Raw genomic sequence first — 20,166 nt, forward strand, 5'->3', positions numbered from 1 at the left:
GTGCATAGGTACATCAGCGGTTGCTATAAATAAGTTAGACAAAAACAATGCAAACAATTAACGTGTGCGAGTACTTCCACTCGTGTAAAGCATATTTTGCACATACATACATATTACATATGTTTCTATTTACCAGTATTTTGTATCTTAATCAAAACCAAAACAGTTATCAGAAGCATGGGTAGAGCAAAACCAAGTGTACTTGTGCATTGGCATTCAGTAAAATAACTGACCACTTAACCAAAAAATATAAAATTCATAAAAATGAAAAGCAAAAAATGCCAATAACAGAAAAGTTAATAATGAATTTGTATAAAAACATTAAACTACAGCTGATTTTACATTTGTTATACATATACCATTCGCAAAAAACTACTAGTACATACGCAATATTCCTACTAATTGAAAAATATTTTGATTGCCAAAAAGTTAAATTTGTGCCAAATTTTAAAATATTAATTATTTGCGTGCAAATTTGTGAGCAAACTAAAATAGAATTTTAAAAGCATTCGCTTTTTTTATTACTCGGCCAAAGGTATGTGAAATGTGGGATTTTTCAACAGCGAGTTTGTGTCTTAAGTCTTTTGTTTTTCGCACAATCAACAGGCGTTTGGCGCTGCATTGCGTAAGGTCAACAATTTTGTATGGCTTACACAAGGAATTAAAGTGCGTTTAAAAAGTGAATTGAATGCTTAAAACCAATTGGCTAAATCAATTTGGTATTGCATTGTTTAAGGTCGATTTAAGTGGAGAAATAAAATAGCAATTAAACTGCAGAGTTCATGGAAAATTTGTAACTTTTGAAATTATGCATAGAAGGAACGAAGATATTAATTTTAGTATTTAAGATTAAAACCTAAATTTCATGAACAAAAGCAACATTAAAAAATGTATTGGAGTTACCGCTAAAGGTTGCTTTTGCATTTTGCAAGTACAGTACAAATGACTGTAGCACTAGGGCTTATTGACATATTTTCAAACTTTATTTATTTCTTATTTAATTTTAATATTTTTTATAATTAATAATTTAATAATTTTCAAACCAAAACCATATCAATCCAAGCTCCAAACTTTGTGCAAATTTAAGAAAGAAAAATTTTGGGTACGCTGCTTTATCGGTCATGGAATTTTGACATAATAAAGTACAAGTTTGAAGTTGCTCAAAAACTCATTACTTTTTGAAAAGTATTTTCCGGGTGTTCCGTGTTTTCTTTCATAGCAAAAAAATACTTTCCAAGTATGTATAAGCCAGATTTAGTTATGGAATAATATTATTGGACACCAAAGTTTTTCCTCAGCTGTTCTGCTCTTGCAAGATGTAAAGCAAAAATATTCTGGTTTTTTAGCTTTTTAACTAAATGGAGATTTTTTAGCTATTATCTTTTTAAACAGTTGGTTTAAACAGCTGACGCACGTTTCGTGCTTTCTTTCACTGTCAAACATCTTCAATTTGGTCTATAAATTAACCATGAATCGTCTTACAAACGAACAACGCTTGCAAGTCATTGAATTTTATTATAAAAATGCGTGTTCTGTTAAGAAAGTTTGTGTTTAGCGACGAGGCTCATTCTTGAATCAAGGGGTACGTAAATAAGCAGAATTATCGATTTTGGAGTGAAGATCAGTCAGCAGAATTGCAAGAGCTACCAATGTATCCAGAAAAGGTCACAGTTTGGTGCGGTATATGGGCTGGAGATATCATTGGACCGTACTTCTTCAAAGATGCTGCGAATCGTAACGTAACTGTGAATGGTGAGCGCTACCATGAAATAATATCCAACCTTTTTTTACCCAAAATGCAAGAACTTGACTTGCATGAGATGTGGTTTCAGCAAGACGGTGCCACATGCCACACAGCATGCGTAACAATGGACTTGTTGAGAGGCAAATTCGGTGAACATTTTATTTCACGTTCGAGACCTGTCAATTGGCCACTCAGATCGAAAGGCGATATAACGCCTTTAGATTATATTTTGTGGGGCTATGTTAAAGCGCATGTCTATTCAGACAAGCCTGCTTCAATTAACGCATTGGAAGACAACATTAAAGCATTTATATGTGGAATACCGGCCGAAACATTGGAAAGAGTATGCCAAAATTGGACTAAGCGGATGGACCATTTGAAGCGCAGTCGCGGTCAAGATTTGCATGAAATAATCTTCAAACATTAAATTATATGGACTGTACTATCGATTTAAATATAAATTTCATGCATTTTTCTGAATTTTATGTGTGTTTTTTTGAAAAACTTTCCTATAGCTCTTAAAAAATCACCCTTTAGTTAAAAAGTGGTCAAAATGCAAGAAATATTCTTAAACATCTGAAGGACCAAACCGACTATTTGAAATCAGTTTAGGCTACGGGAGCTACCGCCCTGCTTTAGGAAAGGCATACTTAGGATAAGTAGCTCATTGTGGAGCCACAGCCATTTTTTGAAGGATGACAACTTTTTGAACGAGCCTTGTATGGCCAAATAATTTTTATTTTAAAAAAATAGATCAAAAATTAAAATTCTCTAGATAAAAATAAAAAATATTTTTCCGTTTCCATTTTACATGGTTTTAAAGAAACACTCAAAGCACACAATTTCAAATGAAGCGAGGGCCCTACTAACTGATATATTGGGCAATAAAAAAAAATGTAAGTAAAAAAAAAAAATTTTTGGCATTCAAGCATTCATTAACGATAAATTATCAATTCCGATTGAATATAATTTTCCACCAATTTTAGTAATTCGTTTCTTTATTTGTTTCATATGAAATTCTTCCGTCTAAACTTTCCTTCAAACTGTCTCTACTTACCCCTCATATCGATCCAAATTCGATGCACTTGTCCCAGCACTTAGCGCCAAGAAGGTTATACTAAATATATGAAGCCACATTTTTAGAAAACTAAATTTTTATACAGTAGAAAATGTGATAACTAATTTAAGTATATGGCACTTGCAGCTGTCGATTTAAAAGGCACTTTAATTTGATGAATTATTTCGTCGTAATTTGTATTAGCACTTTCGAGTTCTCATAATCGTTGATTTATTTTCTAAAAAAGTAAAAAGTTAATTTATTAATATATTTCCAACTCAAACAATCGCTATTTATTGGCACGATCAAAGCATAGGCAACATAAAAGCGGTGGCGACCCTGCCAACAGCAAGATGATTAAGTACAGTGGTGTGAAGATGGGCATTTCGTGAGCATGCGCAACTTAAGTACAGCACAGCAATTGTAAAGTTATTTATGTATGTGCATATGTCTGTCAGCTGAGGAAGAGTGTCTGTGATGTCGTATTTATTTTGCAATAATGAAATAATTAAATAAATGAACGGATTTTTTTAACCATTTTTAGATAAACACAACTAACTGTGATTTTATTCAAGCATCCACTCGCATTTTGTTTTTTAAGCCGGTTTATTTACATGTGCATATTTTACGTAAGGAATTCCTATGATTTTGTTTTCTGTCATTTAGCTTTGATCCCAATTTAGTTTCGTATATTTCAATACGAAAAGTAAACGAAATTGACCTATCAACGAGTGTATCGAAATGACCGAGTCTATTAAATAATTAGGCTTACTCATCTACATCTTGTGTGAATGTAAAAATGTGTATGTGTGTGTGTGAACATTTCCTAGCTACTCACACTTAAAACATTTAGCTCTTATTGGATCTATTGGTGAAATTACGGCTCGTATCAAAGGAAAATGCCGAGTCATTCAGATATGTGAAAAAAATGTGTCACCCTAGCAGGCACGGCAATTTGTCGTGAAGCTGTCAGAAAAAACTAAAATTAAAAAAAAAACCGTGATAACGAAACAGTATATCGAAATATTATATGATGGAAAAATATTTAAAAAAAAAATGTAAATCAAAAAAAATGTATTTAAATTAAAAAAAATGGATCGAACTGCTGATAGTTTTCTATGAGTATCCTTTCCGTGGCAAGCAAGCTCTTCGAGGTTAGCCATTAGCTGGTGAGCTGTAATTTCTGTAACTTTTGGATACGAGTATTTTAGTGTCGCAAAGATTTTTGTTGAACTTTGATCAAAACATATATTTGGGTCCCAATTTTTTAACCCACAGGGACGAATCTTCGATAGCCAATGATGAATTTAACTTTACTTATGGAGTTTATTTTCTGTAGTTTAAATATTTTGTGGTCGACACAAACTTTGCTCCGGTTGTTATGTAATTTGAGTAAAGTAAAAATAAAACAGCTGTAAAGTTTTGTTGCTAATTTGTGATGAATCCGCTTCTTCTATGAAATAATTCACAACAACCCTATTTGCCTATCGCACGGCTGCCGGTACTACGTTACCGGAACAACCCGGAGCTATATTTCAAAGACTGTCACTCCAGCAACACTTCTCAACATTTATGAGTTAATGCTCTCCCAACTACAACAACAAAAACCCTTTTTGTTTACCATAGTCAACATGCTAGCTTCATTTTGGCGAAATTTCGCGACCTGTTTTCAATTCAAAAATGAATTCATAAAATCTAGTTATTGGACTAATTTAAACCATTTTTTGTTTTAATTCTCACTAGACAATTTCTGCTAATAACTGGTATTTGTGCCATACTATATTTACATATACACTTACATATGTATGTATATGAAATAGATTTTATTTGTCCCTGAACAATGAATTTTCAAATATTGGGTATGAGAGTAAGTTTTCGCCCTCGTAAAAGAGGTGTCGCTGCTGATACTACATATTTTAGTATTCGCTCTAGGTGGGGGGTCATTTTTCCCAAAATCACTTTCCCAAAAAAATTTTTTCCCAAATTTTTTTTTCCCAAAAAATTATTTTCCCAATATTTTTTTTCCCAAAAATATTTTTTCCCGCTTTATTGTTTTTTCCCGAATGCATGTTTTCCCAAAATAACTTTTTTCCAATAGATAGCTTTCCCGAACAAATACTACTGAAATTAATTTTTATTATTCTACTATTTCACATTTTTCGACGATTCCGACAATATGAGTGTATATAATAATCAAAAATCTTATACTTAAGTAATCGAAAAAGATTCGAAAAAGTTTTTCAATATACATTTTTCAATTCGGATAAAAAGACAAGGTAACGAATGTATCCAACTTCACTCATATAAACAAGTTTTTTCACGTCATTCTTTTCGTGTCAAAATTTCATGAGCCAAAATTTGCTGCCTAAAGTCAAAATTTCTAATTATGGCGGAATTAATTGAATGCAAAAAATCATTTCTTTTCAAATAATAAAAAATGTACTCGCCCATTCATTGCAAATGTATATGCGATATTTTACAGACGAACGATATTTTGGGAAAAATATTTTATGGGAAAATTTATTGGGAAATTTTTAGTTTGGGAAAAATGGCATTGGGAAAATTATTTTTTGGGAAAAAAAAATTTGGGAAAAAATTTTTTTGGGAAAGTGATTTTGGGAAAATTGTACCCCAATCATACTGGTGACTTGAAGGTGTATATTTCAGGTCTCGATCGCAGTAGTTGACATTCGTTTGAAGCGTAAAGATCTTTGTTTATCTGGTGTCAAAAATGTCTACGTTCCTTCCGAAAAAAACAGCATTTGCGGAAACTCATGCTTCATTATTACCTCTAAAAGAAAAGTGGAGCTGAAACGTGTCATACATTGATCAATATTTATGGTAATCACGCTCCATCAAATACAACATGTAAAGAGTGGTTTCGACGCTTCCAGAGTGGCGATTGCGACGTGACTGATAAAGATTGGGGGCATCGAAAGAATTCAAAGATACTCAACTACAACAATTATTGGATGAAGACGCATGTCGAACCCTTAATGATATGTCTATATATTTGCATGTTGACAGATCAACCGTTGGTAATGGTCCAGACAGCCGCTACCACAGGTGCCACATCAGTTGGAGGATAGGGATATCGAGAGACATTTGGTGACGTGTGAGATGCTTTTTGAACGGCAGAAAAGAAAAGGTTTTCTGCATCGCATCATCACAAGCGATGACAAATGGATTTATTATGATAACCCTAAGCGTCGAAAAAGTTGGAACCCGCCTGGTAAGCCAGGTGCATTGACAGCGAAAAAAAAAAAATCATGCTTCAAAAGATATGTTGTGCATCTGGTGGGATTAGAAGTGTGTCACCTATTATGAACTCCTTAAACCATATCAAACCATCACTGGCGTTTATTACCCACTGTAGCTTAAACGTGGAATCGAGCTCTCAAAGAAAAGCAACCGGAATGGGACGGTAGACATGACAAACTGATTTTGCTACATGGCAACGCCAGGCCATTCGTTGCTAAATCGGTCCAGAAATATTTAGAGGGGCTGAATTGGAAAATCTTGTCCCACCCGCCGTATTCCCCAGACATTGAACATTCGGATTACCATCTGTTCCAATCAATGCAGTCAGAGTCAGCACTTCTTGAAGAGCGATTCACTTCTTACGAGAGCATCGCGAACTGGCTCAATGAATGGATCAAGTCAAAAGAACTCGAATGTGTCGTCAGAGGAATCCGTATGCTGCCTGAAGGATGGAGTAAAGTTGTAGCCCCCAATTCCCATAATACTATTATTATTCAATTGTTTTCATAATTCGTAACTTTGGCTAAGAAAGGACGGAAACTTACTTCCATACCCATACATTGAAATATGTATTAATTTTAAATTATGTTTCGACCCATTTGTAGTTTGTTTCCGTTTAAGTAAACAAGTACTTTTTTGCTACCATAATCATCAAAAGGGAATTAATTTTTCCCCCTTTTCTCCACCCTTCTTAAATGCAACCTTTTGGGAGGGAGCGGCTAAATTTTAATATCACTAGTGAGCTTAATCTTTATTATTGAATCATAGTATGAATCATACTTTACAAAAAAAGAAAAAAAAATTATGTAAAGTATTAATAAACAGTCAAAACTTTTTAAAATGTCGCGCTGTTGTAAAAAATGTGTATGGGCTAATATTGCTTTTAAAGGACTTTATTTTTAAGGCATAAACCTGGTTACTCCACAGCATTTTTTTTTTTTTTTTTTTTTTGTTTTGTACTCACTAGCACTGGCAGTTAGTGGATATCTATAAATACCAAATAAAATCAAGTCCTCACTTCACTGGTCTGTATCTACGAGTATATCCATAAAATTTCATTTTAACCACCATAAAAAGCCGTTATATATTCAGTATTGAAATGATGTTAGAGTGTAATTAAATACGAAAAATTATTTGAAAAATAAAGAATACTCCCAAAATTGTTTCTAGAAATTCAAATGTTGTGTAAAATTGTTCTTTTTTTCTCTTTTTAAGCCCCCACAAGTCTTCAATAAAACAGACTTTTGATCGCTAGACCTCCGGCTTAAACGGAACTACATTAGATGCACTTTATTAAAAAAATTATCTTTTTTAATCAAGTTCAGAAGCACAATATCCTTGAATGTCCTTTTTGGCAGCCACCATATATTATTATTGTAGTAATATATAAAATAAATTTTTATAAAATGTTTGCTTTTATAATTTTTCCCATTCATTTTAGAACGCTTGATTTTCACTGCTTTAAAGCACTAAAAATAAAGGAATATTTGCTTTTTGATTTTTGCCACATATCACTCTTATTATTAGAGTTTAGGATTTTTTATTACTTCGCTACTCGTACACTATCAACAACAATAATCGAACGCACCGCCAAGAGCCGTTAGAGCTATCACGTCCGTACCGCTTTCGATTGTACCGCAGACTGATGTTCACCTTCCGCCTTGGCTTCGGAAGAAGACCAGCGCACGATTAGAAGTAGAAAAATTTTCATAAAAAATACAAAAAAAAGTATAGATTTGAATAAGAAATTAAAATAATGAAGTGGAAGCTGAAGCTGAAACCGAAAACGCGTTAATAGCAGCGGCAGCGCAATCAAATCTCGCCAAAATGTTGTGTCGATGCTTTAGGTGCCACAACAACAGCAACAACAACCAAAACGAAACAGATCAGGCGCTATTTGATATTGTTTGTTGTTTTTTATTGTTTATAGGCAGCTAAGGCAGTGGTTGAGAAAGAGTGAGTGTCAAGGTTAAATAATCCGAAAGTCAGCGACTATATGGCTTGTTATTTAATTCATTTTATTTTATAACTATTTTATTATTGTTGTTGATGTTGCTAACAACGTAAGTACATACATACACATATGAGGTTTATCTTTCTTCTGCATACATATAAAATATATTACTCGCTCATAATGGACCATTGAGCCCTTTTCGATTTAACAGGTTGTTTAATTTAATTGGCCTTTGATGATGCCCATCAAGCGCACGCACTTAGAATGCTATTTATAGATAAGTACATACATGCATAGGTGTTCCGCCTAGCATACCCATGCTGATGGATGTGCTTATGATGGCGGAGGATCCATGTAAATTTTTGAACACAACCACGAATTTAAGCTGTAAAATTGTATGTTTGCCGCGGTTGGCTTTTGGCCTAACATGACATGGTCTCTTTAAGACAAAGTTCAGCACGTCTGATCCCGTTGTCGTTCGAGGTTCCAATTCGCATGCAAAAAATGCTCAAATTACGCTCGAGAATGCTACATTTGAATATTTCATTCGGCTTTAATATGCACATCTTCTGTTCCAAATGTACCCAGAATTCAAAAATAAACGAAAACGGTTCACTTATTTAATTATATTTAACTACTTTATTCGCTCCAAAGAAATCTTCAAGGTAAGCAATACTTAAATTCCTTAGCTTCTTCCACTCTTCCAAATATTTTTCGTAAACCAACTTGCTGCGCATACTTCTTTATAATTTCAAAACGGTTTCCACGAGCTGATAACTTGTGTCGATGGCAGAGAAAAAGGTCGCACATCAAGAGATGCTATGGAGCTTTTGGTCCGGTATTAACGTATTTTCTGCTGTCAAATAGTCGCGTACGAAATAAAACCATAAGTTGTTTCTCCACAATTCCGCACCCTCCGTAGCAAAAACTCTATTTCTCACGTTTCAATACAACCACATAATACTAATTATTTACCATTTAGTCTGGTGAAAGGAAATCCCAGTTGACCACTTCGCGACAATCAAAGATAATGATCAACAAAACCTTTATTTTAAATCAACTTTGTCTTGGCTTGACTGAGAAGTGGCATTCCGGTGGGCATCGAAAGAAGGCGGATTCATTCCATATACCCTCATAACGCACTCGCCCTTGTTAAGAATTTAACTGGAAGCAGCGATATTGTTGGGAATACTTTTGCCGTTCCCACGAAAGTCGGTTCTACGTCACCGGATTTATATCTGGCCAAAGACTGCCACTTCAACAGCATTAACCAAACATTTATGAGGAATGTTTATACTGTTAAAACCACAACAACAATATTATTGTCATATTGTTCCACAAATGGAGGGATCTACAACTTCAAGCCGACTCCGAACGGCAGATATTTTTATGAGGAGCTTAGTCATGGCAGAAATACTCCCGGAGGTTTGCCATTGCTTGCCGAGGGGCGACCGCTATTTTTTTTATACTTTTTCTTCATTTTGGTTTTTCAACGATATTCGGAGGCTTCCTATATAGACTGTACTCCTAGAGTTATTTCCTCGAGTCATTCCGTCTTCAAAACTGAGATTGAAGGATATATGATTGATGTACTCTTCATAGGCAAGTGGGTGCCTGCCTTAGCAAGCTCGTCAGCTCTCTCATTTACCTCTACTCTCTTGTGACTGGTACCCAGTGAATTGTGACCTATCTATTCTCGCAGAGCCCATTTATTTTAGAACAACAGTGCTCCACGCATTCCTAGCCTGAAATACTTTTGTAGATCAAACTGCGGGCAGAAGGCAGCCGCTTCTAGTCCTTCCGTCTTTTTGATTCCATCTGTAAAGAAATGGTGTGCGTAGTAATCGGATTTTAAGCCCTTCTGTTCTATTACAAAACCAGGCCTCTTGCCAAAGTTTACTTGAGGAAAATTATAGTCTGACTTTCCGCTAATGTCCTGTATATTACTGAGACCAAAAAGCCTTCGTGAGAATTGTCCAGTCTTCCTCAGTTTTGGTGCCGAACTTTTGCCTGATTTTTTTACTACTGATAATTTGATTAGATGCCAGTCGAGAAGTCTTTCTATTGTCGCCGTCCACCATACTAACGAACCATAGAGCAGTGTATTATTTTTGCACTATCTTCAGCATTCTCTATTTAAACCACACTTCGACCAGTCTCATACACAAAACACCACATACGATTATTACGCTCTGCACAGAACCACGCAAGACACAAATATAGGCTATGAGCAATTCCGGGTGGGTACTTATTGAACATATGTTTCTAACAGATCCGAAGATTTTTCACTCATAAGTACGCACCTACCGCGCAAACGTCAAGCTTGCGTCACGACGGTCACACTTGAGCAGTTGTTGTGAAATGCTCAGTCGCTCGTTGTCAACCGTTTCAATTTCTGTGGGGGTTACGCTTTGTTACTAAAGCTAAAAGTATCTATGAATGTTGCCAAACAACACAACTCAACCATAGTTCTTAATTGTTTCTGCTATTTTGATTGAATTCTTATTTCTTCCCCGAAATGCGATCGCTTGTGAGGCGGATTCTCAAAATTTCATCGCCAACATAACACGTGCCAATTTATCTGTAGCCTCATCTTAAAGCGGCTTAAGAATACTTTTCCGCTAGCTTCTATGCTTCTTATTCATGTGAATATTAAGCAGATTACTTTCCAGCTTTGTTTTATGGAAAGTAGTTTTGTTAATTAAACATTTAAATCACTAATTTATTTATGTATTTTGATCTCATGTTTTTTTCATTCCGAGCGCGAGTCGCATACCAGTTATTGGCATAATTCTTTTTGACCTTAAAGGAATCATCACTTCTATGGCATTGTTGTTATGATTTCAGTTGTCAGACCTCCAACCTCAACTTAAAAGAATAAAAACGAAAAAAGTTTTAGAAACCCGTTCGACTCCGATCATTTGTTTCAGATTAAGCTTATGGAATAATTAATAATTTTTTAGCTTATCATGTTGGTATATGTATGTGTCTGTATGTGTAAGCACTCTGAGTCCCAAATAATTCCTGTCTTTTGCAGTGCACCGAGAATTGATCTTTCTCTTCAGCAATTTACACCAATACAAGGTGGAGCTGCATATTAGTACGAGTATACTAACAGATATGTGGTTAAAAAGATAACCGAACCTTGCATACCAATTAATAGACTATTTCCTTAAAGACCTCCACTGTAATTAGGTTTTCTACCTAATGTTCGAGTTTACGGAAATCCGTTTACAGCATCAATGAGGCAACCATATAATTTTGATACCTTTCTATTGTATAATACTAAGTGTCTGTTAATTAGTTCTAGTTCACCAAGGAATATAATATGTTCCGAAATTTTTTAGGCATAGATTTTAATATGCATTCGGCGGCGCTGGATATAATACTCTGCATGCCACATATTGACCTTATGGCGGAAAATCTGGCAGCGAAATCCGCGAGCAGGTTAGTGACTGTTGGAGTATTCACCTGTAGAACCTTCGGAGACAGCTCAATAGGAAAGTGGAGTTCAGGTTGCACAGACTACATGACTCCGTACTTTAATTGGGAGAGAAGGTTTCGTATTACAACTGAAGAAGAGGGATGGCACAAAGGCATGATGCCTGGCCATAGGACTTTTCACATCTACACAGACGGCTCTAAAGCTTTAGATGGAGTAGTAGTGGGTATTTGCTGCTCAAAACTAGGGATAAGGCAGCCTATAAAGCTGCCAGACCACAGCAGTATTTTCCAAGCTTATGGGATAAGCTGTAGGGAAAGCCTCGGAGCTAGCCTACACAAGAACAAGAAAGAACTCAACAATTAAAATATACGTGGACAGTCAGGCAGCAATAAACTCATATTGTATTAACTCCAGAAATGTTCAACGGAGCAGGGAGGTCATAGAAAGGCTAGTCGCAAACAGTAGGCTCCATATCTATTGGGTACCTGGTCACAAAGACATTATGGGGAACGAAATAGTAGATGAGATATCAAAAAGTTCTGTTAGACTACCATTTAAACAAGAGAACGACATACTAAAACCGCTTAATACAATATACAACGAAATGGACGACTACATGAAAAAGCGAGTGGAAGCTAGGTGGACTAATCTGACCACATGCAAAACAGCAAAAGTTTTGAGTAGAACTAACGATAAAAAACTGACTCAATGCGTACTTACGCTCTCGCGAAAAGACTGCAGAACTATCATACGTATGCTGACAGGTCATGTATGCTGACAGGTCATCTATTGGCTGCACATGCGCACAAGACAGGGATTGCTAACACGGACAAAAGCAGGAAATGCAGAGAGGATGTTGAGGAAACTTCAGAACAACTTCTGTGCGTTTGTCTGAAGGACGTCTCAAAAGCGGATCTCCCAGCTCCACTTAGATTCACCAAAAGCGCTGACATCCTACATGATGTCTACTTTTAGTATTCAAAAGAGGTCGGTCTCCATCTGGTATCGCTAGGAACCAAAAAGTCTATGCGTGGCTTATTGCCAACCAGGCTAACCTAAAGTACTCTTAATATGCATATATAGATATAAATAGTTACTGAAGGAACTAATTTAATTATTAATTTTTTTATATTGTTGAATAAGTTTCAAACATATTAAATTTGTTTTAAACTCTTTCCAGGTTGCTTGACGTGGAATTGCTCATTAAATTTAATACAAGACATAAAATTTATGATCTCTTTACTCAAACCCTAAGTTAATTCTAAGCTTAAAATAAAAAGTAGGTTACATTAAAGCAATGATTGTTACAAATGCCGAGCTTGGGGCTACAATAGCAACGTAGCAGTGTTATTGATAAATTTCTCACAATGGGTGTATATGTACTAGTACTTATAACTTTAATCGTCGGCAACAGCCACTGCAACATAAATTAAACGAAAAAAATGAAATATTCATCACTGGGATATTACTCTTACCAACCTGAATTGACGTTTTTTATTTTTTTTTTTTTTAATATACATATCAAACGAAGTTCGCGCTTTGAATATCCGGCAGAAAAATCCCAATCAAAACAAACCAGAACCACCAAAAATCGATATGTAGAAATGATATTAATAGCTCTAAAATTCGCATAAGTGACAGCTGAAAAAATAAACACAAAAACAAAATAATAAAAAGAAAGGAACCGTTTCTAAAAACAAATAACAGCAACAAATTGTCGCAGTCATTGACACCCGTACCGCCTTAAAATGATTTTTTGTGTGGTTTTGCATTCAATTGTTCTCATAGATGTGATTTTATTCTTATTCGTTTATTGTTCAACCGTATAATATTTATACATAATAGTTTTACCTGTTTCGCTCGACTTCTTTTACAAATTGACACCTTGCAAGTGACGGCTAGATTTAAAATCACTCTACCGAGGCTTGTTTGCGTCACAGCCAGCTGAAACTTCGTCCAGTCTATACAGGGGGCTCCAAATAAAGAGTACCTTTTTTAATATATTTTTTGACACGCACAGCGTCCAAAGTCTTGATTTTCAACAAGTATTACGATTAAGAGATCAAATCAATCTGTAGTGGCATTAATCCATTCCCAGAGAATTTGCCTGAATAAGTTGATGAGATGGCAAACTTTTAAAGTTAGTTTCCATTATGTTTCTTACAAACAATTCAACACGAGGAGGAGCTCGGCCAAACATCTAACAGAAGTGTACGCGCCAATGATTTATTTTTAATCTAACCTTTCTTTTTTGTTTAAAAAATCTGGACCATTAAGACCTCCTATTCCGTTTTCGCCCACAACTCATCTAAAATGATGTCACTACCAAATTACTCTCAAAATTCGACTTGGATATGTTTAATCTTGTATTCTATCATTTTTAAGTCTGTATCTTAGTCCCCAGAGAATGAGATGAGTTGCTTGACGGTGAGAATATCGAAAACTTCAAAATGAATATGTCGCCCAGACTGAAGGTTCTTGTTTTTTTTTTTTTTTTTAAGCAGGTTTAGGACGATGCCCCTTTCCCCCTTGTCGACTATAATAGTAAACAATATTCACGCTTGTGGTGATCACAAAACTTCATCTGCAGAGTTAGATAATATTTGGATTCGGTGAAATGGCAAAGAAGTTTACACAGTCTACTAAAGAACAAACTAAACGTGGTAATCGAAGTATTGCCGATATTGACGAAATCGGCATTAACAACCGCGCTGTTAGTTCTGCCTTTTCCAAACTGGATAAATAAGCAAAGCGAATGGGTCTGGTAGTAAACGAGGACAAAACGAAGTACCTCTGGTCATCAAACCAACAGTTGGTGCACTCGCGTATCGGCAACCACGTCACTGTTAACAGTTATGATTTCGAGGATGTAGAGCACTTCGCATACTTAGGAACCAGCATTAACACTGATATCAATGCCAGCGCCAATGAAGAAGAGAGGCTGCTGCGAAACTGCGGTTTTTTGATGGCGTGGCGTGTGGTAATTGCTTATTAATATGTGAGTAATCTATGTAGAAAACTTCAATGTTCTTAAAGCAGAATAGGGGTAGAAGCAGAAGAAAATGTGCTTCTAATAAAGCCCTAACAAACCAAAAGAAATTGAATTTTGCTTATTAATTTTTACTTCTAAAAAGATATTACCATTCTATCCACCCTGTATTCTAAGTATGCCTCTATTCTCAACATTTTCTTGTGTATATAATATATCTACATATATATATACAAGTACATTTATGCTTTAAACGATTGAGTTTTGGTTTCACTCTTAAAAAATATTCATTGAGTCAAAGGAATCGAATATCGGCTGTAAATTTGTCTCTAGTAATCTCATTATACTGTATATTAATAGAATATAATTTCAGTTCTAACCAGATTTGAACAGTTAGAACTAAAGTTTATGGATATTTTATATTTTCATGATAGTTACTATACATGCAGAGGCGTTAATCAAAAGTAGTATTTATGAAAAATAATTTTAGAATATTGACCAAATCGTAATCTTGTCCATGCAAATTTTTGAAGAAGGCTTCAAATAAATCGCAAAGCTTCGAAAATATTCACGAAAAATATATTCATTGCAAATGCAATCGTCATTCGATATCGGCAAATACATACAGTCATCAGCTGCTGGCACCCATTTCTATTTCTTGTTCATCGACCTTGACTGGTTTATATGTCGGCAATTCAAAATAGCAAAACATAGAGCTGGTCCTCAATGTGATTCAATACGACCGCAGATTTTCTTTCATAAATAAGACCCAAAAAAAATTTGTCGAAATGATTTTTTTTTCTTTTCATCATGTTTTTTTATGAAATTTATGTACGAAACCCAAAATCTGTTTAATGTAGAGACCGAAAGTAATCCTCACGTTCAACATTTTTAATGAAAAAACCAAAGGCTTCCAAATATTGTAATATAGTTCTGAGTTAATGGAAGTGGATATATTTTTATATTCTATAGGAACCTTTAAATTTTAAAATTTTTTAAATTTTTAGGGATATCAATAAAAAATCGATTCGATTTATAATTAATTTCAATTTATATTTTTTTGAGTGCTATTGTTTTATCAGAAAGAGTTATTAAATTAAAAATATTGACCTATTTAATTATTTTCTGACGTGATAACGTCTTATAATTCGATGTAGACAGTTGCACGCACCAAAAAATGCGTCGTTATCTTGCTCATACGTCGTTATCTTGCTCATTCGTCGTTATCTTGCTTATGCGTCGTTACCGCTTGAACTGAAAGCGAGAGCGCGGAACGAAGGACAAAGAGGCACAATCGGCCCCCGCGGTCGGCAACGTTCGACATCCTCTCTTTCATCTCTCTTACTTGAGTGGGCATATATATGTATGTATATCCGCATATGTATATAAATTCACATATTTGTATTTGCATATGCCTTCTTCCTGTGTGCATGGTAATGAACCATTTCTCTGTTGAGATAGGAAAAGTAGGAAATGTAAGGTGATGTTTTGAGTGTAATGTGTCTTGAAAAAGGTAAATCGATGATGTTGCCTCTTAGTGTTGTTGACTTATTAACATCTGATGCACAATCGAAATTGAACATATCTTTCATGAATTTGATCAATGTTTCGTAATTGTTCACTTTTGTATAAATGTAACTTGACCTATCCCATTGCGATTCCATTTACCTCCTGCTCTATATCCGTACAAAATATCTATCAAACAAATAAAATTAATTTTTTTTTTTTGAAAAATGCAACCATTCCATCAGTATTTTCTTATGACGTTGCCACGTTAAACTATCGTCAGTAAAATGACTTTACAGACAACCTCTTTTTTTGATTGAAAATAAAACTTATTGTTTGAGAGTTATTTTTCTCTCGGAAATAATAATCAGTTTTTTGGATTTTTTATTTAGTTTTATTGCATTAAGCTCCTTCTCAGTTTGTACTAACCTCCCCCTCCTATTTGTGGTGTTCGTCTTGATGTTGTTACACAAATGGAGGGACCTCCAATTTAAAGCCGACTCCGAACGGCAGATATTTTTTACGAGGAGTTTTTTCATGGTAGAAATGCACTCGGAGGCTTGCCATTGCCTACGAAGGGGCGACCACTATTAGAAACATCTGTTCCTTCATTTTGGTGTTTCGCCGAATTTCGAACCTACGTTCTCTCTGAATTCTGAATGGTAGTCACTCACCAACCCATTCGGCTACGGCAGCCGAGTGAATTATACATGTACATATAACATATATGAGGGCGGATATAAGAGGTCGTTACTGAGAGGAGTTGGAGTGAGCATCTCGCGCTGTCATCTATCAAACGACAGCAAAACAAATTTCGGACTGATTGATTGGTTAGTTTAGATTTAGCAGCTATTCGAGTAAGATGGAAAAAGAGCAGTATTGTTCGGCAATTCTTTTCTATGACTGCAGTTAAATATTGGTTTAACGAATTTAAACGCGGGCGAACCATCGTTTTTGATAAGGAGCGACCAGGAAGCCTGGCAGACGTGGTTACCGAGGAAATCATTCAAAAAGTCCACGACGCGATTCTCGCTGATCGACGAACGAAAGTGCGCGAAACCACAGGGACCATATGTGTGTCGACCGGAACGGCAATTAATAGTTTAAATGATAAATTGGCGATAAAAAACTTGTCGGCCCAATAGGCGCCGTGATTGCTCACAAGCAACAACAAGCGGATGCGGCTGTTAACTTCGAAACAATTGTTGTATTTTTACATCGGCTTATCACTGTTGATGAAGCCTGGATTCATCATTACACACCAGAAACAAAGCAACAATCAAAACAATGGATTTCTCCCAGTGAATCTGCTCCAAAGAAGGCGAAGATAGTCCCATCGACCGGAAAGGTCATGGCGACGATTTTTTGGGACGCGAGGGCGTCATATTCACAGATTTTTTTAGAAAAGGGAAGAACGATCACTGGGCAATACTACAGCGAGTTATTTGATCGCTTTCACAAAAAATTTAAAGAGACACGGCCGTATTTGGCGAAAAAGTAGGTACTGTTTCACCACGATAAAGCACCAGCGCATTCATCCGGAGTTGTCGCAGCCAAACTGCATGAATTGTGCTATGAATTGCTTCTGCACCCCCGTATTCACACTATCTGGCTTTCTATGACTTTTTCTTGTTCCATAAAGAAAAGGCTCGCGGGAAAAAAATTTACTTCAAACGAGGAAGTCGTCGTCGAGACAGAGGCGTATTTTGGAGAACGCGAAAAATCCTACTTGTATCTTTTTAAAAGATGACTATGTTAAAAAATATAAAAAATATTTTTTTGAAAAAAGGTGTCTTCATTTCTAATGCCGGTACTTATTGGACCCCCCTCGCATGTGTATGTACAATATAAATATTTATAACATGAGTGTATTTCGTATGGTTCTAAAAATGTATAATTATTTCCGTCACAAATGCGAAAGACATATTCATATGGATTTAACCATTTTTTTATTTACTTAAATTTTTTATTCTAATAGAGCTTTAATCAAATGCATGAATTAGGATTTGGCTTCTTACGATTTTTATACATTCGGCATCTTCCGGTTTTCAAAAATCTATGTATATGTGCGCGTGCTTAATATGTTATGAATTACCAATAGAATTTGGTCACTAAACCAAAAAAATTTGTTATACCATCAGATACGCACACATATAAAAGTACATACATTAATATTGAATCTGCAATTAACATCGATCACAATTACTCAATTGAGGATATTCACCTAAAATAAGACCTTCGAATGGCAAATACTGCGTACTATCATTTGAAAATCTTCTTCTTTACGGTACTGCGCAAATTTGGAAGTTAAACGTCAAATGTTATTGATTTGAGTTAACATTTCAAGCGCTAATTTCAGTTGAATATTTTAAACACTAAAAAGAAGAAAAGATAAGCATAATTATGTTTTTTTGTTTTTTTTTGGAAGCATAATTATTATTATTTTTTTTTTTAAGCATAATTATAGCAAACGCAAATTGATACAAAATTCATGCATAAGTAGTTACTTGAGCGGAGGTGAATGATTTGAAGAAGCTAACTTAAGATGAAAAATACACCACGTTTTTATGTTCAAGAATGTGCGGTTGAATACTTTGTGTCATGGAACTTTGTTCGAGTGAAAGGAAGGTTAGGGAAAAAAATTATTTTGAAAATAATTTTAGGTAAATGACTATATAGGTATGTGTGTTTGGCTTTATAATTAATTAATTAATTATAATCATTTTTCATATGTAGTAACGGACGACTTTGGGAGAACTCTAAAGCGAGTATTATTTCTCCACGAGGTGTAACGATAGAAGATATTACGCCCTGACCAGTGAATCAAAGTGTCCGGATACCTCATGCTCTATACAGTAAGTATATGAAGTGAATGCATTTCTAAGGACTTTTTGTGTAAATTACGTTTGCAAATAAAATAAATCGATTCAGTTATTAATTTAACAATAAAAATAAAGAAAATAATTTAAATAAAAAGAGTTGTGGTACTATTTACAAATAGAAAAGCTAAACAAAGTATTTATTGATACCCTCGTAAGCAGGTTGTGCATAAGAGTCTGTTATCTGAATGTTGTATCACTTCGTGGAAGAATTTTTTTGCTTGAAGCGACCCGGATTTATACCCGGCCAAGGACTGTCACTCCAGCAGCATTCACCGTATGTAGGTAGGGGAATGTTTATGCTGCTACAACAACAACAACAACAACAACTGCTCTACCCATTACGACTTGAGTCTCGAGGACTGCCTTGGTCGATTTTGGTATACGAGGACTGCCCGTTATATTTTGCGCTCACAATAAAATAATAATGAAAATATCTCTCTTTGCTGTTTTTCAAAATATTCCCCTTGGAAGTCAATACACTTTTGTATTAGCCTTAACAAATTTTCGCAGCACTGGATACCTTCAAAACGAGATGTTTAAAGTCTTCAACAGTTTCTTCAGGCGTTGAAAAACGTTGACCTCGCATTTTATTTCTGATTTTCAGGAGCAAAAAGAAATCATTAAGTGTCAAATCAGGGTTGTAAAACCGGATGACTCGTTCGATCTTTTGAGTAGTTGGATAAAATTGGGTACCTTGTGTCTAGCCGTAAGTTCTGCTTAGTTCTGTAGCTAGCTATGAGTTCTGCTTTAAGTGAGTTCAATCTTAAGCTTAAGCCTGTAGCTCAAGAGCTGAGTTCACCTAGCATCCTTTGAATAATCCCACTGATCGTTGGGCTGCCATTACCTTCACATAACCAGCGTACGCCACCACTTTTAATCCACATCTATTTAGTTCAATCAAGATTTTACTTATCACTCATAGCCATAGAAGCGGAGTTAATACCTCTGCCTGAGGAGTTCCCCTATTAACCCTCTTAGTTATGTTAATATTTCCCATATTTGCTTTGATTATCCTGATTTCTTGCGTAAAGATGACCCAACTATTAATGCAGTTTCCCACCCCTAAGTCTATTAACGCCCGTTGGATGGCATCCGTGCTAACGATATTAAAGGCACCTTCTCTATATCCGTATATGTAGTTCGAACTGTCTGAGCTTTTAAGGTGTACGGGTATATCCAAAAATTTTTCAAAATTTTTTATCAGGAAAGACAAAAGACTGATTGGTCTAAAATCCTTTGTTGATTCATTTCTCTTCCTACCTACATTTGGTATGAAGACGACTTTTAGTAGTATCCAACTATCTGGAATATGACCTAAGTTTAAACAT

The 20,166-nt window shown here is 35.3% G+C and overlaps 1 protein-coding gene across 3 annotated transcripts in view; it reads right to left on the minus strand.

Moving 5' to 3' along the window:
• The window catches only part of LOC128860224 (carboxypeptidase B), a 32,957-nt gene extending 25,235 nt beyond the window's left edge, over nucleotides 1-7,722 (minus strand). Inside the window, exons 1-2 of one of the 3 annotated variants that reach the window (XM_054097584.1) lie at nucleotides 7,651-7,722; nucleotides 2,802-3,039 (exon numbers count right to left, since the gene is read on the minus strand). In XM_054097584.1, the coding sequence (XP_053953559.1) occupies nucleotides 2,802-2,881 (80 nt within the window). In that variant the 5' untranslated portion in view covers nucleotides 2,882-3,039; nucleotides 7,651-7,722. Of the gene's footprint in view, nucleotides 1-2,801; nucleotides 3,040-7,609 lie in introns of all 3 variants that reach the window. The other 2 variants (XM_054097582.1, XM_054097583.1) reach the window with 2 other exon arrangements.
• Between the last annotated feature and the right edge of the window lie 12,444 nt (nucleotides 7,723-20,166).

The sequence above is a fragment of the Anastrepha ludens genome, chromosome 4 (genome assembly GCF_028408465.1).
Source record: "Anastrepha ludens isolate Willacy chromosome 4, idAnaLude1.1, whole genome shotgun sequence".
Classification (NCBI taxonomy): domain Eukaryota; kingdom Metazoa; phylum Arthropoda; class Insecta; order Diptera; family Tephritidae; genus Anastrepha; species Anastrepha ludens.